This window comes from Dicentrarchus labrax, unplaced genomic scaffold, assembly GCF_905237075.1.
Source record: "Dicentrarchus labrax unplaced genomic scaffold, dlabrax2021, whole genome shotgun sequence".
NCBI classification, from domain to species: Eukaryota; Metazoa; Chordata; class Actinopteri; family Moronidae; genus Dicentrarchus; species Dicentrarchus labrax.
The window spans coordinates 3,714,383-3,740,608 of record NW_026136716.1 but is presented as its reverse complement, the minus strand read 5'-3'; the positions used below and the strand labels follow the sequence as shown (position 1 = coordinate 3,740,608).

The 26,226-nt window shown below is 39.4% G+C and overlaps 1 protein-coding gene across 1 annotated transcript in view; it reads right to left on the bottom strand.

Moving 5' to 3' along the window:
* Window positions 1-237: 237 nt before the first annotated feature.
* Window positions 238-26,226, bottom strand: part of LOC127378929 (inactive dipeptidyl peptidase 10-like) — a 60,775-nt gene continuing 34,786 nt past the window's right edge. The window contains exons 4-27 of the mRNA XM_051428310.1: window positions 24,467-24,561; window positions 21,263-21,337; window positions 19,226-19,278; window positions 18,997-19,078; window positions 17,261-17,381; window positions 15,246-15,400; window positions 12,800-12,897; window positions 12,553-12,676; window positions 12,031-12,069; window positions 11,755-11,862; window positions 11,532-11,623; window positions 11,068-11,115; window positions 10,823-10,941; window positions 10,320-10,367; window positions 8,554-8,652; window positions 8,281-8,350; window positions 7,551-7,679; window positions 7,399-7,464; window positions 6,643-6,697; window positions 5,265-5,364; window positions 4,716-4,774; window positions 2,013-2,085; window positions 1,754-1,827; window positions 238-995 (exon numbers count right to left, since the gene is read on the bottom strand). Coding sequence (XP_051284270.1) covers window positions 861-995; window positions 1,754-1,827; window positions 2,013-2,085; window positions 4,716-4,774; window positions 5,265-5,364; window positions 6,643-6,697; window positions 7,399-7,464; window positions 7,551-7,679; window positions 8,281-8,350; window positions 8,554-8,652; window positions 10,320-10,367; window positions 10,823-10,941; window positions 11,068-11,115; window positions 11,532-11,623; window positions 11,755-11,862; window positions 12,031-12,069; window positions 12,553-12,676; window positions 12,800-12,897; window positions 15,246-15,400; window positions 17,261-17,381; window positions 18,997-19,078; window positions 19,226-19,278; window positions 21,263-21,337; window positions 24,467-24,561 — 2,117 coding nt within the window. The 3' untranslated portion in view covers window positions 238-860. The remainder of the gene's footprint in view (window positions 996-1,753; window positions 1,828-2,012; window positions 2,086-4,715; window positions 4,775-5,264; window positions 5,365-6,642; window positions 6,698-7,398; window positions 7,465-7,550; window positions 7,680-8,280; window positions 8,351-8,553; window positions 8,653-10,319; window positions 10,368-10,822; window positions 10,942-11,067; window positions 11,116-11,531; window positions 11,624-11,754; window positions 11,863-12,030; window positions 12,070-12,552; window positions 12,677-12,799; window positions 12,898-15,245; window positions 15,401-17,260; window positions 17,382-18,996; window positions 19,079-19,225; window positions 19,279-21,262; window positions 21,338-24,466; window positions 24,562-26,226) is intronic.

The following is a 26,226-nucleotide window of genomic DNA, read 5'->3' as shown; positions in this document are numbered from 1 at the left end:
TCAGCAGATATTGCGATATGATTCACGATTAGTGTGTGCAGCTCTACAGTCCTTCATTATAAAGCTGTTTGTCACATTGCATCTGTAACTAATGCAGCTGCTGTTGGATATTACACTGACTGTGATTAACTGTGCAGCTCTACTCCCAGCATGTCTCTATGGGTTCATTATAGTCATTAGACTAAACTGACCTGCTATTGATCGGTTCCGATCAGTGCTGCCCAATGTCATCAGTTCTGAACCAGCTGATTGTGTTAACCTGCTTGTTTTAAGCAACGCAGCTCCGGGTTCGCAGACTTTTGCCCCTACGAAAGTTGACAACAAAATGTTTATAATGGTAAAACGATAGAAAAATGCTCAGGAGGTTCACATACTTTCAAGCAGCGCTGTATATGTAACTGTATAAAGATAAACCATGAAAGGTGTTGTACAAATAAAGCTGAACTGATTGATAATTGAGATATTTTGTTTTTGTCCGAACTTCACGATTGTTGCTTATTAAATGCTGTAGAGAAATACAGTTTTTTAACCCTGTGTTGCAGGATTTGTGCTAATTTCACCATCATGTAACGGAGACTGTGCATGGTTATCAAAGACACCTCCTCCTCTTCCTCCTCCTCCTCCTCCACATTTTGCTTTGCATTTTCTCCGTTCTACAGGTGAACACTGCATCAACAGTGCTGACTGTAGGAGCATCGTTCTACTGAGGCGATGAGCCATAGAAACTATATCTGATGTGTTGAGAAGAAGCTTGTTTTGTCCATCAAACGTTGTGCTACATATAAAAACACACACACACACACACACACTCATTCTACCAGGGGCAACAACACGGTCCAGCTATGACCACGTTCCCTCTCTCACTCGTCGTCCCGTTGTTGTTGGTCGAGTAATGACGACGTGTCAAGCAGACATCCTCTGAAATAACCAATTAGGGAGTGAGTCAGCTGAATCCGGCTGCGCCTCGACAGGAAGTGTCCCTCGTCCGGGTAGATCTGTCCCAAAAAACACGAGGGATGCACGAGTAAAGAAGATACAGAAACACACAAGGTCAGACAAAGCAAAGCAGCTGGAAATATGGAGGATTCCCATATTGAGTTTATATTTGGCCGTAACTCCACTCAAGGTCCACTTACTTACTTGTTCTTGTCTTCATCAGCGTGTGAGGTTTGCTCAATTGTCATTTAGCTGTTGACATTCAAGTTACAAAATGTCTAAGTAACTACAGTTCTAGGACTGAGGGCACTTTACTTGCAGAGGAAGGCCATGTGATACGGTCGAAAGCTCAAAAACAAGCAAGTGAAGCGGACCCCGAGTGGAGATTTATGTTGGATTTCTTTGTTCCCGTCACGAGGAAAGTCTCTAAATGTCAACTTTTCTGTCACAAAGACATCTAACTTATTTATTTATTACTTTTTTTGGTTTGATAAGCGTGTGTTTTTGAGCCGAGGACAGAAGCAAATTGATCCGAGATCAGAGACAAGTCTGAAAATCAGCTAAACAGAGACATTTCATATACTGCTTTTAAACAGATTGTAGTCTGAGCTACAAAATGCTCAAACATTAGAGATTAATTCTTCATTTCTGAGTGGGACAAACATTTTCCAGTCATTGTTTCTGTATAATATAATAAGCTCTTAAAGCTCACCAACTCCCAGCTTATTTATATATCTCATATATAATAGTGTTGCAGAAGCCAATATGTTGTTTATTTTGTCTCCAGTTTAAATTCTATTAAAAATATTTTGCCTACCTGCATAGTGTAATTGGCTCCGATCTTTATTAAGTGTTTGATGAGCTCTGCCGAGTGCTGAAAGTGAACGTTTGCTGTGGAGAAAAAACAAGACATGCAAATACGGGTCAACGGGGGTTAATTCATTTCTCGTTTCAAAAGACGACCTGAAAAGACTTCCCGTAATAACACACATTACAGCTTTCTGTGAAAATGAAGTCTTATATGTTGGTTTGCAATAAAAGCTTATGAAGGGAAGGAAGAGAGGAAACGTGCGTACCGTCAGCAGTGCCGTGAGCCAGAAACAGAGTTCCTCCCTGCAGACTTTTCATGTTGAGCAGGACTTTGGACGCCTGGAAACACAAATTCCTTATCAATACATTGTATTTTTATAACCCTATCACATGTTTTATGTGTAAAAACTCTCAAAAGGAATAGTTCAACATTCATTATGTTTCTTGCAGTGAGTTAGATGAGGAGGTTGACACCGTTCTCGTGTCTGTATGAGGCTTAGCTCAGCATTAAGACTGGAAACAGGGGGAAACAGATAGCCTAGCTCTGTCCACAGGTAACAAAATGCACCTACCAGCACCTCTAAAGCTCTGTTTTTTGAATCACAAAGGGATATTTTGAAAGCAACTTGGCTTTTATAATGCGACGCAGCTTAAATAAATGAACCTTTGCAGAGAAAAAATATCTTTAATAGTATTTTCTGATTGCATTTAGTCGTATTGCTCAGGGGAGCGTGGTTGGTGGCTGCTATATTCGAGGATATCTCAATATCTCAATCTCATCATTTAGTTTTTTTTCCCAGCTGGGGATTAAAACAGGAAGACTTCCCGACTCGTCAGTCAGCGCACATCAACAACCGGACGTTTTATTTGCCCATTTGCTTCCCTTTCAGTCTCAGAGGACAGTGTGAGTGATTATGTCCCTCTGATTATTGTCTGATCACATTGTGCCACATTCTCCCTCCTTCTTTCGCCGTCGTTTAAAGCAGACCCCCACCTCCCGCTGCGAGAGTCACAAAAATAGCGTGCTCTGGCCCAGTTAAAGGCAACCCACTTAGGAGGAAAAACACACTTTGACTGCAACCTTCACTTAGAGGACAATTGTGTAATTTCTTTTTCAGCCTACACCTCTGGCATTCTCCTATTTCTCTAATGTTTGTGTGTTATTTTCCCCCTCTTCGCCTCAAAAGCTTGTGGCCACGTTTTTTAATTTTTAATTTTAAACAGACGGGGACTGTTTTGTTTGTGAAGGGAACCAACGTTGTGTGGGGCCTGCTGTACAAAGCTGTGTGAGCACTACTCAACATTATTTTTTAAGGAATCTTTTTCCGGAGTAAGGGAGAATCTGTTTTTAATATTTAAGACGTACACTTGCAGCCTCTTAGTTGTGGCTCCATTAAAGTCAGTGCAAGTAAAATTGATTTTAGAAATCGATTTTCTAATAATTATGTTGCCTCAAGACCAAACATACAGAGCAGAGTAGTTTCTCTGATGTTTTCTCTAAGGCAGCGGTTCCCAACATGTGGGTTGGGTCACCTCCACAAGGTCACAAGATAAACCTGAGGAGCACTTACTTAAATACACATTTGAGGTGTTTCCTTTTTACTCCTCTACATGTCAGAGCTAAATTGTACTTTTTACTCTCCTATATTTGTCTGACAGCCAGGAGCAGATCTAGAGGCACGATATATGCTGATTTAATCACACATAATCACATATATTTGCTTGGAAAAGCCCCCAAATAAGGTTATTTTCACTCAAAAACATTATTTTTGGCATATTATAACTAATAGAAATATCTAAATGTGGAAATAGAAATTAAAAAACTCTTTAATTATTATATATTTTTTCATTGAACCCAAATGTGACCACAACAGAGCATTAAATTATTAATTAATTTCCACTTTTTAACGCGTTATTAACTATGGTGGATCAGATTATAATCGTACCCCTCTGATGTTCCTCAGTGGTAAAACCAGAAATACTGTTGTCTAAAAATACTCCATTACAAGTAAAATACCTGAATTTAAAACGTTACTTAAAGCAGCAACAATGAACTTTCATTTTGTGTTGATTCTGGCGCCCCCTGTGGACAAAAACGGTTGTGTTTCCATGCATCAGTATTACATTTATTTAAATTTAGTTTCATAACATTCAGTGTTATTCAAGTACAGCAGCAATATCAGCAAAATGTACTTAATGTATCAATTATTAGGCAGAATGTTATATGATTATAGAATACTATATTACTCGGTTTTTATCACTAACAAATAAAGAACATTTTATATTTTAGAGACAGTTTTAGATACTTCAGTACTACGTAGATTGGTAGAATAGTACTGTAACTCATAAGTAAAGCTGTCAAATAAATGCAGTGGATAAAAAAGTACAATATTTCCCAATGTAATGTAATGGTTAAAGAGTAAATGTACTTGGTTACGTTCAACTGCTACATTTAAATTAGTAAATTAATGACTCAAAAGGCTAAATTAATAGACATAATTCAACTGTTATTCCAAGGCTTCTCATAATAGTCCTTACACTGTCGCAGATACATTGATTGGATTAAAGTTAATTAGTTTAAAGGCTTAATTAGGATGAGATGAAAATATGTGGCAGAGGACTGAGAGCCATGAATCCTGGGGGCTCAAAAACTGCGTGCTTCTAAAAAGTTTTCAAACTTTATTCAACTTAATATCTCTTTATATGTATTTATAATGTTATTAAACCTTGTAACAGAGTAGTTAGCCCCGAGTGGTGAGACAAGGGCAGGAGGAAACAGAGAGACGGGTAATGAACAGATTTGTTGTGGGATATTAAGTTATTTGTGTAATATTTCTGGTTGATTTTTTTCAATTAGGGGTTTTATTACAGATTTATACATCCAGCTGCTGGAAAAGATGCGATTAGAGACATAAAGATAAATAAAAACAAGCCCAGCAACAGATGGACGACTGGTAAAAGCAGCTCACTTGGTATTTGCTCTCCTCGGTTGAAGGTGAGCCGAGGTATCTCTCCGAGAACGCGGAGGCTGGAAGCACAAAGAAAAGATGTTAGTATGTTGGTTTAGGATCTTTAACAGAGATTCGACATGTGTTACAGTAAGATAAGAGAAACCCATATGCACAGTGTGTTTAAAACTCCTTCCTCTGCTCTGCCTGCACTTATTAGAAACACAGGAACCAGAAGATTTACAGACACTCTTCAGTCTATTAAACTATAATCACATACAGCTGTATCTCCTCGGCTGTACAGTAGCTCTAATACTCAGGCGACGCTCCGAGAAATGAAGGAAGCTTTTCATCCTAAAATTTAATAAGACCGAATTCCCGGAAGCAGAACCTGAGGATAATTAAAGTCACATTACCCAGACAATACACCACGTAGGATAAAGACGTCCTGGATGAAGAAATGACGAGAGTTGGCGGCGGAGCAGAGGCAGAAGTAATAAATATCGTCACATCCCTGCAGAGTGCATTGAAGGAGAGGGAACATATGAAGTGATTTAACTCTTTGCTCACCGTACATGGACCAGTCAACGATAGGAGCCTGAGCCGCAGCACATCTGATCAGCTTCTCTGTCGACTTCAGCATAATCAGGGTGAGGTAGCCTCCGTAGTCCTGATGGAGGAAAATACGCTCGGATTTAGAGGATAGCAAAGCAGAAAAAAAGGACAGAAATGAATTAAGAACTTGCACGTACAATATTTGTCATGCAGGTGTTTGTTCAGTATTCTGCTAGTATTTTCTATGAACCTTTAACCTATAAAGAAAATGGTTTTAGCACCTTCAGAGTCAGTAGAAAAACACTTTATTTATAAAAGGTGTTGGCAGATTAATTACATACTGTATGCCTCCTTTACAGCTGAAAACATGAAGTGTGTTTACACTCTAATATCTAAGTTACTGGATGTTTCCAGACTTTATTAGCTGGGGGGGACACAAGTGAGGTACTGACTTATTCAGTGGATGAAGTATATGTCCCAGCTTTCCAGTCATTCCCAATTTATGCAACTCAACACTGTATATGGATCCCAGTCTGCAGAAATATAGGCTAAAATGTATACCATGTCAAAGGGATCCTTTAAAAATGGCCATGCAGTTTCTCTACCAGTTTCTTTACCCTAATTTAGGAGCGTTATTGAGCCCCCTTCCCAACATGCTGGCACATCATGGCTGATCCCAATGGATGCATTAGGGGATCTAATTGGTATGACACAAACTTCACCCTAGCTTTAAAAAACAGAGCCCGCTCCAACCTCTGTAAGTGGAAGAGGTAAGGACAATGGGGTGGCATTAGGGGTGGCCAGGCCTACCCAACATCTGGAAACTCCCCTGATTGGAGTATGGAGTGAAACACTAAGCTGGAGAAAAAAACTGGGACACTGGGACATGTAAGCACATTATCCACATTTGTGATCACTGCTTCAATAGTCCTTTTTCATATAATACGAGTTCAATTTGTCGACTAATGAGTGAGGCTGTGGGAACTGATTAATCCAACCGGCTGCAGACGATAGTACAGCTACCATTAGCTCCAGTTTGTAACCCTCATGTGTTATCTGAAGTCAAATTGAAGTCACTATACCAAGTATTCATTTTTCTGAATAATAAATATAATATTTTCAGAATTCTCAAAGACTCCAAAGACCACCTGGATGCACAATAATGCATATTTATTTGTGTTTTATCATTAATAATCCAAAAAATAATGAATATTCCTACATTTTAGGGTTTTTTTGCACTTTTTAAAGTTCCTATGTCCTATGAGTGTCCTCATAAATGATCTCTTGTACGTTAACGAGTTATCACAACTTAAGTGAGCCTCACTGAGTATTTCAACCACACAGCCGAAAAAGATGAATCAGCTTTGTTTCATTTACAGTAAGACAGACAAACCTCTCCGAAGACCCCGACTCGAGTGCGATCAACGAACGGCAGCTTCGTCAGGTACCTGAGGCACACAGAGGAAACAACCAAATAACAAGAGGACTTCTGCATCTGAAAGCGTCACAAATAATACTTTTACATAGAATTTCACACGCTCAGCTGAAGCTCTGATGCAAAGTGACTGAGAGGTTTCAATTCACAGACTATTAAGTGACCAACAGTAAGGAGGGCAAAGGTCACAGCCACAGGGTGATACCGACATTACCGCTGTGCTGCTCCCACTGATCATATGAGAGAGGAAAGTAAATGAGAAAACCATAAAAAGTACAGATAAAAAAAGACAACATAATAATACAGCATTTTCCAAATTTTAAGCACAGCTGAGTTAAATGCTAACAAAGTGCTTTCCAGATTAAATATAGATAAAAACGCAAAAAAAAATCATATAAAAGAAAGATGAAGGCTGAGGATAAAGCGAGGGAGTTGCAATCAGCAACTACACCGCTTGGTACCACTAAATCCAACACACTGGACCTGGTTTCTTTTATCCATTTATGATGAGTTCAGCTCAAACACAGGATGTTGCTGCCTGCTGCATTACTGAAACCCTCCTTCAGACTATTTGAGAAAAGGCGTCTCTGACATTTTAAAATCTTTCCTCAAAGAAAAGCACCTTCAAAGCTTTTCCACATGAATAGAAATAGATACGGACACAGTACCGAACTTAAAATTATGCACCCAGACTGGACAAAATGTGTTACGCACTCCAGAGCTGCTATCTGGTCCTCTGCGTCCACCGTGCCGAGCCCCTGATGGACCTGCTGTAAAACCCTGTGAAGAGACGGAGATAAACACAAAGGGTCAGAGATCAGTAGATGCGACTAGAAGCTCTGGAGTGTTTGGGGTTTTCTATGTACCTTTGACCTCTGAACCCCGAACCTCTGCCGTCGAGTCGCGCTACGATGATCTGCTCCGATCCCGCCAGCACCCATTCCCAGTCCGGCCTGAACTCTTCCGTCACAGCCTGGTCGCCCGGAGAACTGCCGCTGTGAGGACAGAACCGCCACATACACAGTGTTTTATTTCTTACTGTATTTATGCTTGTTAACTTAATTTAATTCCCTCCTCAAGTCACAAATCAGTGTTTCTTCGAGGGGCTACCAGCATGATTTGTGACGTCAGTATGCAGCTTAATACAAGTCTCGCATTTGGAAAGGGAGGGTGAAGCGAGTGAGTTGCAATCTGCATCTACACACTGGACCTTTAAAGTACAATTTTGAGGTTAGTTTAGTGACAGTAATATGTTACTAGTGCTTCTAGCGAATTAAATGCATGCTGTTAATATGTAGCAGCACTGCTAATTTAAACATGTAAGGCAATATAAAATGCTATGATGCTAATATGCTGTTTTCTATATAATAACAGTTTTAACTTGAGCTTGAGAAGCACTTTTATCACTTTCTTGTACATACAAAAATGATTCTAGGACATTAAAACTGTAGCTAAATTTACACTTTGTTCTCTAACATCCCTTTTTATTAAGCCTGTATTTGTCAAATGTATTTGATAGCCTGTCCTCAGGGAAGCTGTCCTCACTGTTCTTTGAAGCTCAAAACATACAAATGTAACTGGAATAAAGTAGCTTACACAATAAGGAGGAGGCCGTAGAGGTAAGACTCAGAGAAGTCAGGAGGATAGATGAGCTTCAGAGGCAGCTCTGTGAGGAGGAGACAGAAGCATTATAGCTGAAGGAGGGGGAACCAGAGGACACACAAACAGGAAGAACACTCCTGCCATTCATAAATAGCTCAATTATCTCATGAAGACGTGTCATGTGTGCAAATCAATACACACAAATACACACACACACACACACACACAGAGAGAGAGAGAGAGCTGTTAAGTACAGATAATTTGTACCAAAGTTGTCATTAGTAATCATCCGTATTTCCGTCTGGATCGTCTTTTTAGTCTCCAGCGCAGACCGCAGAGGGAGGTTGTTCTCCAGGATGAAATACGCTGTGAAATGAGAAATCATGTTTATCAGAGTAGAATGAGCTCGTATCTATTTATTTCAAATTAAACAGAAAGATCAAGCAGTACCTTAAGTAGACGACACATACAGGAGTCTTTTCGTTAAAGATCTGTACACAGGCATTTACCTAAATACTGTCATTTTAATTGGTTTGGTGGGTTTCAAGGGCTCTTACTACTATTTTATGTGTTATTGATTGGTTATTAGTCTAATTAACTCCATAGAGTTGTGAGGACTCTAATACAGGGAACACTTTAGCCCCAGAGAAAAGTTTTCCTCCCCTTAATTTCATTTCTGTGAACTAAATGATGCTGTCAAATAAAGGCAAGAAGCCCACAAAAATATATATATATATATATATATATATATATATATATAAAGACATCTCATATTGGCCTCCACTCTCTGCTCAACAGCCTCATCCTGCAATACAAGGTAAATGGACTGTACTTAAATAGCACCTTTCTAGTCTTCCGACCACTCAAAGTGTTTTTACATGCCACATTAACCCCTTCACACACTGATGGCAAAGGCTTATCACAAACCTAACTCATTAATGCACCAATGCACAGCATCAGGAGCAGATTGGGGATCAGTATCTTGCTCAAGGACACTTTGACGTGCAGCGGGAGGAGCTGGGGATCGAATTAGTGAACGACGAGCTCTACCACCTGAGCCACAGCTGAGGAAAAGTTCAAATTCATCCAAATTGCTCGTTTTGCACAAACTTGCAAACTGTTGTTAATTGTGCAGTTTATTAGTTGTTGTGTATTGTTATTATCCATAAAATATTATTTTACTTAGTGACAGAAAGGTCCCTAAAGGAAAAAGGTTTAAAACCAAAGAACCGCCGCTAAACCAGATAAAAAAAAAGATATTACATTATATTATTATTATTATATACAATAGTATTGAAGTTGAACTGGATTTTTCACCAAAAAAAGGTCAAAAAGACAATCTTTAAAGATCTACTGAAGGATTTCTTTTATATTTACTCCATACTCTATACTCTCTCTGCTGTAAATACACATGCAGACTAAAACACGGGCACTGTGAGCATTGAGCGTTGAGCTGTACCTTTAATTCCCAGTTGTCCTGTATGTATCCTTTATACTTTATCAGCAAAGTATCTAAAGAGATTTCTTCTCATATAGTCACGTTTCCTCTCGGTATAGAAGTAAAGGTGAACAGGTCATGCAGACATAAAGAAGAGCTCATATAAAATATTCAGCACTTTATCTATAGGAATGCATTTTTATTTTATAACCACTAATCCACATAGTAGGCAGGCTTCCTATACTGCACATGTACCATGAAGAAATAACACACTTTTCAATGTCTGAAGTTCCCTTTGCAGCTGAGTATCGTTGTGCATCACTTCCCTTTATAACCTGACTATTAGCCATCTTAAAAAAAACAACCCAATTGTGGAGATGAATAGTGGCCATTTGAAGTGTGAAGCACAAACATCTTGAAATGTACTAATTGCCAGTGAAGTTTGGCACGGCGTCAAATCCCAACAGCTGCTGGTGTTTTCACACGAATGAGATGATGATGCTTAATCGCTGCAAACTATTTTCCATTTCAGGGAACATCTGTCCGCCCACACAAACATAACACAGAAACACAAAAAATAGTAGCGACTACTCACAGTCCACGTCATCAAAACAAAGAAGCAGCACAGCTGGAACTCCAGGACCTGCGATGGGAAAAAATATTGTTTTCATGAATTTTATATTTAAAGCTAAATTGCTGACTTTTCAGAGGTGGTTAAGAGGCTTATTTTATTTAGTGTTTAGTACAGCTTTTATTAAATACTATCGTTATACCAGTAAAATTTAATTGTACTTTATTTTATTGTCATTTTATCATTATATTCTGTTATTAAATCTACCTTATTGAGCTCCATTCTGTCTTATTATTGTCTGTGAATCGTTTGTTAAGCACTTTGAACTGTATGAAAGATGCTATACCAATAAAGTTTGACTGATTGATTGATAAGTAACTTTCATTTTCCAGTTGAAGCCACTCCAACTGCATTTTGTTGCAAGTAATTTAATCTACTGTATATTTCTTATTATCATAAATAATTTGCTAGATTGATTTTAATGTAGTAAACCTCACATTACATCAATTTCTTTGACTGTCTCTGACCTTTACAGTGCAGGATGGCGTGCCGTGCATCGGGGCCGACGTCGGCGTCAAAGAACGAACACTCCTCCTTCAGACCACAGGTGAGGCATCGCCGTGGAAACAGGCCGAGTGTGGACACACTGTGAATGAAAGGAGACAACATGTTTACTGAACAACGTGCGTCACACATAATGCTGGAAAATGACATAAACGTTAGAAAAACTGTGAAAAAAACAAACATTTATTGAGCAGCAGAGATATTTTACCTGTATAGATGTCTCTGTTGGGCTGAGTCCTCTGTGCTCAGAAAGTATCTGTGTGGAGGAAAGCAGAGCAGCTAAAGTAGGACAAGGTCATGGATCCATTATAGATCTGCCTGCACAAGTCAGAGCACATTATGGTTGACCGACCATAAATACAGATTTATACAATCGTGAACCCTGCGGCTCACTAAGCGTGTCAGACAATAGATGTTTTCAAACATAGAACCGTCGTCTGCTTCTTTTCTTCTACAGAATGGAGCTGAATTTGTAGTAATGGTGCAGAAACGTTTTAATAAGACAGAAACTACAAAACATATGGATGCTGCAACAAGTACAACACAATATGAACTAAATAAGTAAGTAGTTGAAGTAAGTAACACAATCATTACTATCTTTATATCAATTTCCATTTAATTTTAGGTGCTTTTTGCTTTTTATTCGATCTGAGAAGCAAAACTTGTACATACACGATCTGGTTGTTTTCATCATAAGCTACGAGTTTGGTCACCTCCCAGTCTCCTGACGTCAAGTGTCGAACTTCGTCCTGCTCGCTTCGCAACTGAAAGAAAATCGGTTCGGAGGATTGAAAACACAAGACGCTAAAATAACCTTTTTCCTGCACAGAGAGGAAACCAATCAGAGCTAAAGAAAAGAGATGGGATGCGGAGGGTAAAGAGGCAGAAGAGTCACCTTTCTGGTGAACATTGTGATGTGGTGAAAATCTCCCTGACCTCCTTGTTTCACGGGCAGAGTGAGGAAAAACCTGCTCCTGTCCTTGGAGAACAGCGGCTCCTGTCCCTGCAGAGACAAACACAGACCTCAGAGGTGACGTCCTTTATGCATGCATGACTTCCGCTGCAATCCCTCCTCAATAATGCAACACATATTTGCTTTGAGGATAATACAGTATATAACTAGAGTGTTTTTGTTGCTGAATACTGTTATGAGAAATGTATTCAGGTTTACCTGTCTGGAGAGCCATGAGTCTGAGGAGTCCTCGTGTCTCTGAATTAGAGAGAAGAAAGCATGTGCTATATAAGTTATTCAGTTATTTAGTCTTGTATGTTGTTGTCATACATAAGAGTTAGAGATTCAGTTTGTAGAAACACAGTTGTTTTCCAGAGAGAGATACATACATACACATAAGTTATATGCAATCACCTGATTTAGAAAGACAATCACATGACAGTTGATGGGTAAAACTTTACCTTGAACACTTCCTATAAACGTCATATCTTTAATACATTACTGTAGAACTTCAATTAAAAGCAGGGTCCATGTTATATACTGTACTGTATACTATTGGATTTTGGTTTACTGTGTACAAATACAGTCAAGTAACTAGTAACTGTAGTGGAGTAAAAAGTATTTACCAGATGTAGAAAGTAGCTTAATATTCGTTACCTACAATTCCTCAACTGTAGTACAGTACTTGAGTTAATATACTTAGTTACTTACTAGTATCTCATTCTAATCTCTGACACCCACCTGAAGACACAGTCCTATGGTGGCGTCACACACCGTCAGCAGTGAAGCATTCTGGGGCCGGTTGAGCCACCGCACTGCGAGGTGAGTATTACTGATCCACTTCACCATGGTGACATAGAAATCCCTGCAGGGGAGAATCAGACTGAGGATTTTGTGCCTGTGTGTGCCTGTGTGCGTGTGTGTGTGTGTGTGTGTGTGTGTGCCACTGCTATATTTATTTATATGTGTGTGTGTGGGTGTGTGTCACCTGAGCCTGAGCTGATCCGGAGGCTGCAGCTCCTGAGTGTGCGTCGCTCCGAACAGGTTGACCACCGACAACCTGACGGCAGGGTTCGTCTGACCGGCCTGAAGGTGGAAGATTAGAGTTATCAGTTATTGTAACATATGATATACATTCAGCCAAAATCACCGTGCACAACAGAACAACAACAACAACAACAACAACAACAACAAAGGCGGATTATCGAGCTGTGTTTGTACTGCAAGGTCCACTGACTCAAACCCCAAAGGCTTAAAACCAGAGGCGACGGAGCCTGTTATTGACAGTTTCACCTTTAAAGTTTTCATATTGTTATTCCTGTTTTCACTTTCTAATGTTTGCACTGTAACAGCACCTTGTAACTCTTCTGAAAAGGCGCTTTATAAATAAAGTGTATTATCATTATTATCGGTCACATACTCCATCCATCTCTACGGCGACGGAGGGCAACCAAAAAGAAGTTTTTTGGACAAGACATAAATAATAAAAACTAAAAAACAAACCACCTACTGGCCCGGCATGACCCGGATTCGTGTGCTTGAGGATCGTGTTCTCAGCATCTTTGTATGAATGGTGGAACTTTTTTAAAACGAGGAGGACAAACAGGACCTCAGTGGTTTTCATGAGAATATTTTGTAGTGTATAATCTTTTGTCTTAGTGTTGAACCCCTTTAAAAAGTTTTAAAAAGCCACAACCTGTGTAAATTGTTGGACTAAAACATACATGACGAGAACTAAACCACTCAAGGTGCTTCCCCTCTTACTTCTTCTGGTTTTTGTGTCATGATTTCAACTTAAACAGCTGCGCAGATGTTCAACAGGACACAGAAACACTGCTCCCCCTGGTGCCCTTATGTTCGAAAAGTGCCCTCTTGGATGCTCATATGGTAGATAAAATGTGATAAAGTGCCCTCTAGGGTTCCCTCCCAGCAGACAAAACACAATAAAAAGCTGGTGCCCTTTTTATTTTTCCGGCCCTGCCCCTCAAACAGCCTGAGTCCACCCCTGCTTCCAGGAACGTTAATAATAGAGCAGATAAAAGAAGTTTCCTGAAAAGCATCTGTTTTCTTCCTCAGTGGCAGGAGGATGGTTTAGTTTTCTCTTCGAAACCACAGAGGAAAGTCCTGACCTGCCATCCATTAGTGAAGCTGATAATCCACACAGCACCGCGCTGAATAAACTCGACTCTGCATTCTGCTGTGTGTTGCTGAAATGACCTTCAGGGTATTTCAGGAAGCAAGTCCTCCAGTACACATTTAGTTTTGGCACATTTTATACATTCAGATGCTGCAGAAGTAATTAAGAGTTGTTTGAAGCCACTTCACTTAAAGCTGCAGTAGGTAACTTTCATAAAAAAAACTTTTTGTCATATTTAGTTATTTAATATTATAGTTGATTGTTGAGTCTCATTCACAGGTCGTCAAATACTGACTCAACAATCAACCATTTGGGCAAGGTGGATTCTTGCAAATGCCATTAGGAGCACTGGAATAGGCCGGAGGAACCAGATTTTTTCACAGATTATCAGTCTCATATACTGCTGTCTGGATATAGTGAAAGTTATTTTTATAAAATGCACCTACTGCAGCTTTAATGCCATTTTCTTCAAACCTTCAATCTGCTTTATATTTAGTAAAGTTAGTTTATCTGCTTCAATTGTTTTGAGAATTATATGATTTTAAGACACTGTGAAACCTAAAAGACTGAGCCAGAAGAGGCAATGTGGGTAACTGCAGCAGGGCTCCAGTCCCTTAATGACCCCTAAAGGCCACATAATCATTGTACATTCATTAGCTTGTGTTAATTTGGTCCATTTGTTTGGGAATATGTGCTTCTAAAGCACAATATAAACTGAGATGATAAAGACAGGTCCTGCATTTTAACCTAATCTTGTAAAGGAGCCCTTTAATATTTCAGATGTAGGAAATCACTTACTTATATTTTATTTATTGAATAATTATTAGTATTCTGCTGCTGCTTTTTTACATGCTGCTGGTGTTTTATTCTGTATTTTTGAGATATATTCTAATTATCTAATTATCCTTGGGTCTGACTGTGTTTAATACATTTTGTAGGGCAGGATAGTAAAAAAAGGAAATAGTGAAAAATATCCATTATAATTCAAATTGCTTGTTTGTTTTTTTCTGACTTAAAAATGAAAAAAAAAAAGTAAATCAGCAGTAAATCTTCACATTTAAGAGGCAGAAAATATTAAAATAGACTAAAGCAGATACATTTCTTGGGCTTAAGGTAAAATAGTATAAAGCTGCCACGTTTGATCTGCTGTATCTAATGGGTTAAAGACCACTTAATCCAGCCCCGAACATGGTCACTTATAGTAGTATAATAAACAGTGTAAAGAGCACAACGAAAACTCAACCACTAAATATAAGTGTTGTATGAAATTAAAGCGGATTAGTAGGTACGTATTTACCACAGGATATGGGTACTGTAGTCCTTTGGGGTAGGTGTTGCCAGTGAACTGGGGCAGAACCATGTTGGGTACCAGGGTGTCGTTGATGGTGAGGAACGCCAGTTTCTCTCCGTCAGGCGACCACCAGTGAGCCAAGTGTGAACGCAGAATCTCCTCTGAGAAGAAAACCACACAAACATCAACGCAATGTCTATGTTTTTTTTTCTATCTGTATTCAAGAGTGTGGTCTTTTAGTTTGAGAACATGATTTATTGATTTCATGTTCAGATTTTTAATGCTTTCCCCTCAAAACTCTGCCCTCGCATTTGAAAATCCCCTGTTTGCACTCGGATTTGCAAACCAAAACGTGCCTTTACTCCAAAACTTGTATAAAAAGCAAGAGAAGTTCATATTCTTTCAAGTTCAATAGTGGTTTTCAGCGTTGGTGGCGGAGTCCGCCGTCGCCGAGCACACAAGTGTTGCTCACGTGTTGGTTTTATTTTGCTGTTTAGACATGGATACCTGCAGTCAAATGCACTACATGATAAGTTAAATCTAATAAAAACTGGTTGAAAACACTTTTAAAAAGACAAACAAACAACAAACTATCATTTCTTTCTTGTTGCTGCTCGCTCATATCAATGCCAATATGGACTTCACGTTTACTCTGCTCTTTCCTTAACTGTCAAAACATCAGCCAAATGGTCACAATCTAAAGTAAAAGCAAATTTAAAAAGAGAAAACAAACAGCACACAGTAAATCTACAAACAAAAATGATTCTATAATGTTCCCCATCTGCCTGTGTTTGTGCTGCTCTCTATGCAAACTGCACAGACCATCAGCACATTACTGAATTTGTTTACACAGCGACTTAATGGATCGTAGAGGCTTGTTGTTGATTTTTAACAGCCATTCTGCTTAGTTTGTCTAGTCTGCTCTGCTGCATTTTTAATACAAAAGACAAACAACTGAAGTGAGGCTGCAAAACTACATCCTCCACCACTGATCACGCAAAGTTTCTCCCTCTGCCTTCTGCTGTCTGAACCAATCCCAAACCCTTCCATACCGGAGTTTGAAGCCAGAATTTATTCAGCCTATCAAGAGATTATTAACAGATTAATCGAACCTGTTACTTACTAAAAATACAGTCATGAGTCAAAACTCACTCCAGCCCTCCAGCAGTGGTTCTCAACCTTGAGTGGGGTTCCAGTCCAGGGGCTCCCCGGAAAAATGGTGAATATTTAACTTTGCTATTATTTCATTGGCTGAATGTTCACCCAACGAGAAAATGTTGAATTTGATAGGTTTCACAATCTTCACTGTTAATCTGCCAATAATAACGGGGATCAAATACAGGTAAATACAGGCCTGTATCAATCCGTGGGTCCTTGATTACTCATATATATATATATCTATCTATATATAGATATAGATAGATATATATATACAGTGTGGTTTTAATTTGTTAGTGGGTCTGCCATTCCCGAGCTGGATTCAAACTGCCCTCACACGCACAAGGCATTGCCTCTGCGACAGCCATATCAGAGTTGTGTTATCGACAAAGAATCAGAATCGATAAGGGAGATGTAGGAAGATGAAAAACATTGTGTGGAGGAGAACTTTTGCATTTTAATAAAGGAAAAAATATAACAATGACATTTACACAGGAGTTTAGTATAGTGTGTGTATGCAGAGCCAGGATTTTAAAAACAATCCCAGCACTTCACCCCCATAAGAAATATTTGACTAACCACTAAAATAAACATATTTTTCTTTCACATATAATTTATTTATTTTGACTGGTCATGTGATTTTATGTCCTTGCACAATGCTGTTTTAATCCCAGCATCACAGCAATATAGCTGGTGGAAAAACACTGAATCTGAATACCAAATGTTTTCTCCCTGGAATCAATCAGCCAGAATCAAACTTTAAAAAAAACACCAAGAAAACCCTCACAAATATAAAAGCTAAAATACAGCGTTGTTGCAGAGCTGCACACACACCACACACACACACACACACACACACACACCTTCATACAACCAGTCTGCAAGTCCGTTGAAGATGACTCCCTCCATCCCAGAGGAGGTGATTCTCAGAGAGTTACTCCTCACATCTGACTGGTAGTAGATGTTATTCTCAAATATGTAGATCTGAAAAGAAAGAGGAGATAATGAAGGTATTGATTGACACTGTCACACATGCTGCTGCGAGTTCTGCTTCGATCTGTTTTTATTTCTGATTTTCCTCTCTGATGAGATTTTGTTTTTTTCACATTAAAGCTGCTGGTTTATCTCGCCACGCAGGGAAATATGTGTGTTTGCTCTCCATCTTCCATCAGTGTTTTAATATTTGCATTTGATCAGCCCCGACACATCCTGCATGTTCACCCATATCCTCCTGAAATCATTTTCCTCCGGCATGGGGAGTTATTTCTCTTCATTCGTTTTTTTGAAATACAGCTTTTTTTTCATACTGCTTTACCAAAAGAAAGATCTCACAAACATCAAATAAAACATTTACTATGAAAATAACATCATGACTGGACCCCTAGCCCTCTCTACATGGGGGGTCGTGTATTCCCCAGTCTCAAGTTCCCAAGTTGTCAAATACTGCTGCTCGGTCAGTGGTCCTCTGCTTCAAAACATGACTTTTCCCCTCTAGTGTCAGAGTCAGGTGAGGTAGTATAAAGAGCGAGAAAGTCTGCATATGGAGGCGGCTCAAACAAACGCAGGACAGGACAGGAACCCAGGAGACGGCTGTAACTGTTGTAACGTCAGGTATGTAACGTAACTTACGCCATTTTCCTAATCCTAACCAAGTCGTTTTTAAACTGTGACCTAACACAACTTTATTTTTAAAGTGTAACCAGACGCTGCTAACTTGACCATGAAGCGGAGGACCACTCACCAAGCTGCTGTATTTGACGAGTTGGGAGTGAGTGAGGCTGTGTTGCCCCCCCGTTGATGCGCCATAAAAGCACAATCCAACCCATTCTCCACCTTGTTCAACTGCCTCTAACAGGAGATACTGGCTCAGACAAATACCTCTGTAACCATCATGTGTAGATGTTATACGTGTGTATAAATGTGCTGTATGTCTTCCTCGAGGTGGGTGTGTACCTGTGTATTTATGGGAAGCTTTGTACAGACTGCGGCAACACATTTCCTCGAAACGATAATCAATCTTTCTATTTTTGTCTGCTGCCAATTTCCAGCATAGTTTTCAGTCTTAGTGAGAATACAAACAAAATACCTGTGTGGGTGTGCAGCAGTCCTCGCTGTATCTTCGCCTATAATTACATTTGGATGTGTTAAACACTGTCTTCTTTTTTCTTGTAATTAGTAGCAAAGTACAATCTTTTCCAGGAACCTTCTTACAAAATTACAGTCAGATCCTCCCTAGGAAATTATTATATAAAAGGGACCTGTAGAATAAAGTGTCCCCTATTCTTTCTTGGCTCAAATAACACTGTTGGTGTGTTGCAGACGTCCTCACTCCTGTGTATAAGAGGGTGTAATAATGTACAAATGTTCACAGCTGTAAATTAGGTCAGTGGCAGAGCAGACTCACTAAAACAAACACAGACAGACAGCTCAGAGTGGATGTAAACAGGGCCTATACTGTAAAAACCCAGAGAAGAAAAGATCAGATTGTGTGGATGAAATCCCTCCGGAGGGACGAAGCTGCATGAATTTATAAAAAGGAGGAGAGGGGAGGAGAGAAGAAGATGGAGAGACTGGATCACATAAACACACTCAGCCTTACCAGCTGTTGTCCTTGTCTTCCCCAAGCTGCATGTTGGAGCACTGCATTGTGAACCTCTGGCGGGTTTAGCTCCCATACCTCCCTGATACACACACAAATATATATATATATATAAATATCAACAACCACCATCTGTTTCTGAATGCCACCATGTGCGTGCATCAGGTGCTGAAAATGATTTTATCCAGGAGAGCGTCCAAACATGACGGGAAAAGGTTAACTCGCTCACCTCGTGTAGATGTTGTAAACGATGTAAGACGCCGTGTAGGAATATCTGTACACCTGCAACGAGAGTTCAACTCATCACGTAATGCAAACACTGATCCGCTTCTGAAACCGCGAGGCAACGTCAAGAAAAGGTTTTCTTGCTTCAATCTGAGACGCTCGAGTTTGCACTGATTTAAAAAGCCTTTAATATCTCACGGCTTTGTTATGTATACATATATAAATGTTTTATTTCCTGTCCTTGTTTTGGAGTGGTGTAACCTTGTCTGTCCTGTTTTTACCAGTACTGTAGTACTCAGACTTGTAGTGAAAAGGATACACTCTGAATAAACAGTGATTTGATTCTACAGTGTGGTTTCACTGTTTTTGGATCATTACAAACGACAGTTCAAAATTATCGTCTTAAAATAAAAGATAAACTCTCTCTAGCATCACAAAAATATCACAAGTACAGTAAGTAAGTTTGTCTAGAAGAGGATCCTTGTTTTCCTGTGTTGGTCTTGACTCTGGTTTGGTGTGAACTCAAACCTCTTTGGACCTGGTCTTGACTAGACCTGGTCTTGGACTCATTTGGGCCTTCGTCAGGACAAACACAAAATGGTGGCTTTTGGGCTGTTTCAAGGTAACAAAAATACACACAATTCTTAATTTCAGGTGATGATGCACCAATAAAAACAAACCTATGAATATGATGTCCCATTTCTGCCAATAGATCCTCCTACATGTTACACACTGGACCTTCAACATCCACTGCTCCTCCGTTATTTCCCAAAAAGAAGCTTTGAAATGGGAAAAATCGCCTAATTCCACATTGTCTGGCAGTATCATGTACATTCTGTATCAGCTTGTTCCAGATCTGTATGAATCCTAGATTATGTTTACCCCCCCTCCCAATCTCCTCCTTTCCTTTACTGCTGGTTGAACTGTGCTGTACGACTCCTGGACAGCTGATTTCCCTTCATGCATGGTGGTGCATTATCTAAAAGAAATTCTATTGAGAGCAAGAAAATAACTACTTGTACCTCAAGGGGATTTCAAGTTGCCCTGGCAACAAATAAAACCGGAGTGCAATCAATTAAGCGTTAATACACAGAAGAGAAGTGGAGGAAAAATAAAGCTTTAAAAAAACAATGTTTCTACATATTCAGAAGGTCTCTTTCTTAAAAAGAAAAACATTTGAATCTTTTTCTGTATCAAACATGCATTAATCTAACATTAAACTAATGTGTGTTTTTATTATGACTGCAGGACACACATACGTCCTCTGGTTCTTCAGCTGCCACTGGGTTTCTAAACCTGAGTCTGTTTGCAAACAAATCTAAAAATCAATGCAAAAGCCTTGACTTTGAGGAGAGAAGAAAGCTTCATGACGGATGATTGAATGTTAACACAAAGAACAGAAAGAAAGAAACACGTAGGAAACACAAAGCAAAAAATGCCCAAGAATCACAAAACCACACGTAAAGGCCAACCAAACAGAAACACGACAGATGATTCCACATCTGTTCAGTGCAGGAGGTGCCATTTGTTTTCAGACAGTGTGTGTGTGTGTGTGTGTGTGTGTGTGTGTGTGTGTGTATTTGTGCTTCCCCCAACTGTTTTTGTGTGCTCGATCCAGAACCGGCTCCAAATGATCCAAGCTTCAAAGCTAATCTTTCAATTACAATTTAAGAAAGTATAGCAAAAAGTGCTCTTCCGAGAACAAAGGAGCATAAATACAAATAAAAACGAGCACGTCACAAAGCTGCAGGTATACACAGCCAGCTTTGTGTGTGTGTGTGTGTGTGTGTGTGTGTGTGTGTGAATGAGTGACAGCACCCTTGGGTATTGCACAGGAGCACAATGTAAATGACAGCCTGCCAAGAGGTAAACAAAGGCAAAGAGAATGAGGATGATCCACAATCCCAATCACAGCTTGTGCGGCTGTGAGAGGGAACGCAAATCACGAAAAGGGCTTTTTGTTCTTCCACGTAATGATGTTCAGGTGATTTTTGATGAGTTGTTTTGGGCCGAAGATGCATTTTAATTTGAAAAAACTCACCTGTTTGACATCGTAAGCGAAGAGCACGTACTTCAGATCCGCCGAGAGCGAGTACTTTGCCACCTTGAAGGCCACCTAACGAAAAAGAAAACAAATCAGCGGAATGATTGAAGATCTTCTTCGTCTTTTAGCAGCGACAAGTAGATGAAGTAGATACACAAACAAAGTCATAATTAGGCTATCTTTTAAAAAATCAGCAAGACATTAGATGTCTCAAAAAAAGTTCAAGCGACACCAAATTCATTACAATGAATCCTGATGGAACCACAAATTTTATCCCGACCCAATCAATGGTTTGGATAGATTTTACTCAAAACCTCAAATGTGAACCTCATGGTGGCGCTAAAGAAATAAATCAGGGGACCATCAGAAGCAGTGGGATTCATCTTCTCGTGTCCACGAATGTACGTAAAATATTTTCCATCCAGTAGTTCTTGAGATATTTCAGTCTGGACCAATGTGACGGACCGACTGACCTGAACATCGCCATCACTCGAGGCATTAGTATTACAAAAAGGTCAATGGAGTGAGTAAAAACATGAGAAAACAAGAGTTTAAAGCCATGCTAGCAGCTCTGTGAGGTTATACTTTGCACCAACTGAACTTTTAGCTGCTAACGTGGCTAAAAAATGAGCAGAATTTAGAATTATTAGAATTATTCTACATGATGCTAAATACCCAAAATGTATAGAAACTTTTGCAAATTTGATAGTTTGGATAGAAGAAGAAAAAAATAAAAACCATGAGAAAAACAAGATGATTTGTGTTTGACAGGTTCTGATTGCTCTTTGGTTTACGCTAACATTGCTCATTATTCTGGCTTTCATCCCATGACAATGACAAAAAATGCAGCAGGCGAAAACTAATCAAGCAGCTAAAGGCCATAAAACCACGAGGGAGCCGAGTCAGGTTTTGACATTTTCTGGGAGAGGACGGGGGTGGACAGATATTTTATACACGACATTTCCAAAATGTCCAGAGTCACTTTTCAGCTGTTGTGTTGTGAGATGATTGGACACGACTTAAAAACTATGTCTGACTTTAAAAAAATATATGATTATGGTTGGTTCCTTGGACTCAAATACATGAAGAAATGTTTCTTTAGTGGAGCTCACTGTTGGACGCTGTGCAGCCAGGCAGCGGGTGTGTTCAGTTTGGATCCTGCAGCTGGTGGCATTTGCAATTTTGGGGGGGTCAAATCAGTGACTTCAGCTCCGAGGCCACCTCTGCTTTTTATGATTTTTTGTTGCATAGTTTGACAAGCTTACCACGGGGACTCAAATCCTCATCAAATCCCCTTATGCAACCATTAAAAGTGCAAGCTACAACAGGGTGGAACAATTCTGCAAAATGGAAAGAGGGAGGCAGGAACAGAAACATGTTTATCCAAAAAAAAAAAAAAGGGTGCTTTACAGAGAAGCCGGGATGACACGAATAAAAGGTTTACGATGTATGAGTGTTATGAAATTGCAGGATTATAATGATGCAATTAGAAAAACAGCTAAATTTGACTTTGGTAAACATTCCTGGTTGGATTACTCTGAAATTCAAAGCATTTAAAGGGATAATAAGATTACAAATACTGACATATATTCATCTTCCTGGAAGTAAAGCTGCGTATTATCACGGTAAAGGTTCATTTGTCATTTTGCAAGTTCACGAGGCGATCAATAAAGGGGATTTTTTACTGATTATTAAGGGATTTGACTGCATCACAAGCAGGCACACGCTTAGCTAAAACACTATTTCAACCTGCATCTCCCTCTTCCTGGTGATTGCGCCGAGGTGAGTCGAGGTGAGCAGATTTAGCGACCTCACAGCCCCGAGCTCGCCCGCAGAGCAACCTCCCTCTCAGCAGCAATATTATCATATTGTGATTCTGCAGGTAACAGAGTGATGAGGTGCTGCCGGCAGCTCTGACATGTTTCCTGCAGCCTCTGGGGATCCAATCACACCAGCAAGACAAGAAGAGAGCAGCTCCAACTCCATCTGAGGCCCACATATACTACGCATATAACTCTAATGAGCCCCAGAAAAAAAAAATCATCTTTTGGAGCTTTAAAGCTCTTTTGTTTTACTAAAAAGGTGTAATGTAATGATCTTATTTTCATCATTTTGTAACTTTAATATCGGAGCAATACATTAATAAGTTATGTTTTTGTCCAAAAACACGTAAAAATAGCAAGAAGTCCTCAATATTTTAGCAGTTTTAACAGAGTCTGCAGTGTCTGGGTCTACAGCACCTCAGGCTGACATCGTCTACCTACTTCACCGAGCTTACGCACACACCTGGAGAAGCCACAAAGCACTGTGAGGATAATGTTCTTAGACCTCTACAGTGCAGAGTACAGTGGATTACAGACACCCCAAGGACCTGTACTGTCTGCGGTCATTGGCTACGCAGTTTTGAGCCGTCCGTAGCAGGAAACAATGACGTATTCCAGATAAACAGTTCACTAAAACATGTTTCTGGCTTTACTTTTCAGCCATGGAAGCTACAAGTCAAGACAAAGTCCAAATTAGAGAAACAGAGTCAAGCTGGAACTGGACAGTGTGGAGGCAGTGACAAGCGGATGAAAGGGAAGCTGAAAGCCATCATAGACAACCCCTCTCATCCTGCCCATGGACAGACTCATCAAAGGCCCCTAAAGCGCTCAGGGGGCTCATTTGTGTCATCAGCCATCAGACTCCACAACGCCACAGGACCCAGGACCTCCTACCTCCGCTGATTTAGACTCTAAACCACACACCATGCTTATTCTATCCAATTTACTCTGTATATTGAAAATATTATTCAGATTTTATCATTATATTTTCTTTGTTCTTTACAAAACATCCCCCTGTGCTGCTGAGGCAATTTGAATTTCCAAAAGGTTCATCGTGTCTTATCTTAAATCAGTGTGTGGTAGGTTTTACTCATTTATATCACGTGTTTTATTATGTTCTGTAGTGGACATTCAAGCCTGCAAGACAAATTCCCCTCAGAGACAAATATGTTAAACTTAAAGGTTGAAATGGCAGCCACACTTATTCTCTACTAAGAAAAACTATTTTCTGATATTATTTGTTCTGTTATCTTTTAAGTAGAAGACAAAGCTGAAGAGATAATTCACTGTTTTTCTACAACTGGATACAAAATATATGGTAGTAAAATAATCTAATATGAGGGTTAATACGGAATAACAATTGTTTAACAAAGCTTACAAACGTGCTGTTGCTCAGAATGACTTCGGTCTCGTTCAAGGCGAAGTTAAACTTGATGACGTGTCCGTCGCGGTTCTTGTACACCACCTCTGAATCTGAGAGGGGAAACACAGAGACATTAATGACAGGAGATAAACACAAACAGCAGGTCACTGAGCCGCACATAAAGAACAAGTGAGGCTTTAGAAAAGTGGCCTCGCATAATAAAAGCAAAGGTCCAGTTACTGTGTGCGTAAATGAGGATGAGGCTTCAGTGAAGGTGCAACTAATTGTGCTTGTTAGAGCTGCTGGTTGCATTTTAAGGCACAGATAGAGAGAAAAACTGAGGTTTTAATGTATTTTTTTATGCTTGAGATTTGGATATTGCTCTAGAAGCAGCTATATATCAGCAAGAAACAAGAAAAACACAAATACTAATGATGACTCTGCTCTAATTTATCAATAAGCCAACATGCTCATTCAACTATAAACTGAGTAGCCTGGCTTCCATCCAAATGCAGTGCAAAGTTGAACCAAATTTTAAGAAAATTGGCAAAAGAAAATGATAATTTACTGTTCGTTTCCATCCACTACCGTTAGTTGTCTGCTGGTATGAGTGTGAAATGTCCCATCTGACATGAAACTTGCCATACAGTAGTTAAACTCCAGGGGATGGAATTAAACTGTTTGATGCTTAATGAAACTTAAATTAATTAATTTTAACTTTGAAGTTGAGTGGAGTGATATTGGGAAAATGAATGTTTTAAATAAATTAAGCCTAAGAAAGCCTCTGGTCAGACCAGCATACAGTCAGTTAGTTTAATCTGATCTGTGTCCACCACACCAATAAATGTGCATGTGAAGTAAAATAGATGTTCAGATAATATTACTGCGATTGGGGGGGCTGTTTAAATTGATTCAGGTCTTAGGAATTGGTTTCAAATATCTCCAACCTGCAGTGGTAAATGCAATACAACAGGAAGGACTTGATTTCATGAAAGTCAAAATTAAAAGGGGACAAAAAATCAAACAGCATACATATTATCATACGATAATGAGTGTTATTCCCGCAGGTATTATCCTTCTTATCTGGCAAATAAAAAAAACAACACAGGAAGAGCTGCACCTTCTGCAGAAGAAGAAAAAGATTTCCATTACATTGGGGATTCAGGGTCTGTCAGTTCATTAGCCATCCTTCTGAACCTGGCCGTCCGTCCACTGGGAACATTTGTAATTCACAGCAACACACACATACAGTCCTGGATTTCTTATCGTACGTAGGTACAACACCAACCAGACCTGCTGTCACATTAATTCACCTCGTGTGTGTCAGAGATGAAATCTTATTGAAGTTATTTCAAACTAACGGAACAACAAAGAGCTGCTGGTTCTCAAATTAACTGCAAATCATTCATCATCATCATTTTTAATGCATTTCTCAATAGTCACTTCCCACAGTCGGCACATCAGAACTAAAGAGTGGATCACTTTTCATTGCTTTGACACTGTTTTCCCACTCAACCAACACCAAACCTCTGTGCATTTATGCTCCATTTTGCACATTTACGTGCTATTGTCCATTTACGTTCAGAACCTAACACAGTTACTATAAGTTAGACCACATTTTGATCGGAAATGTATAAAAAAAAGATTATTTCATTATTAATTTTTGAATCAAGTCAAAAATAGGAAATGAAAGTCACAGACTTGATATTTAATGTGTCTGATTTCCAAGAGGTTCGGCTACTGATTTCTTTGTGTGTTGCACTTGATAGTCTAAC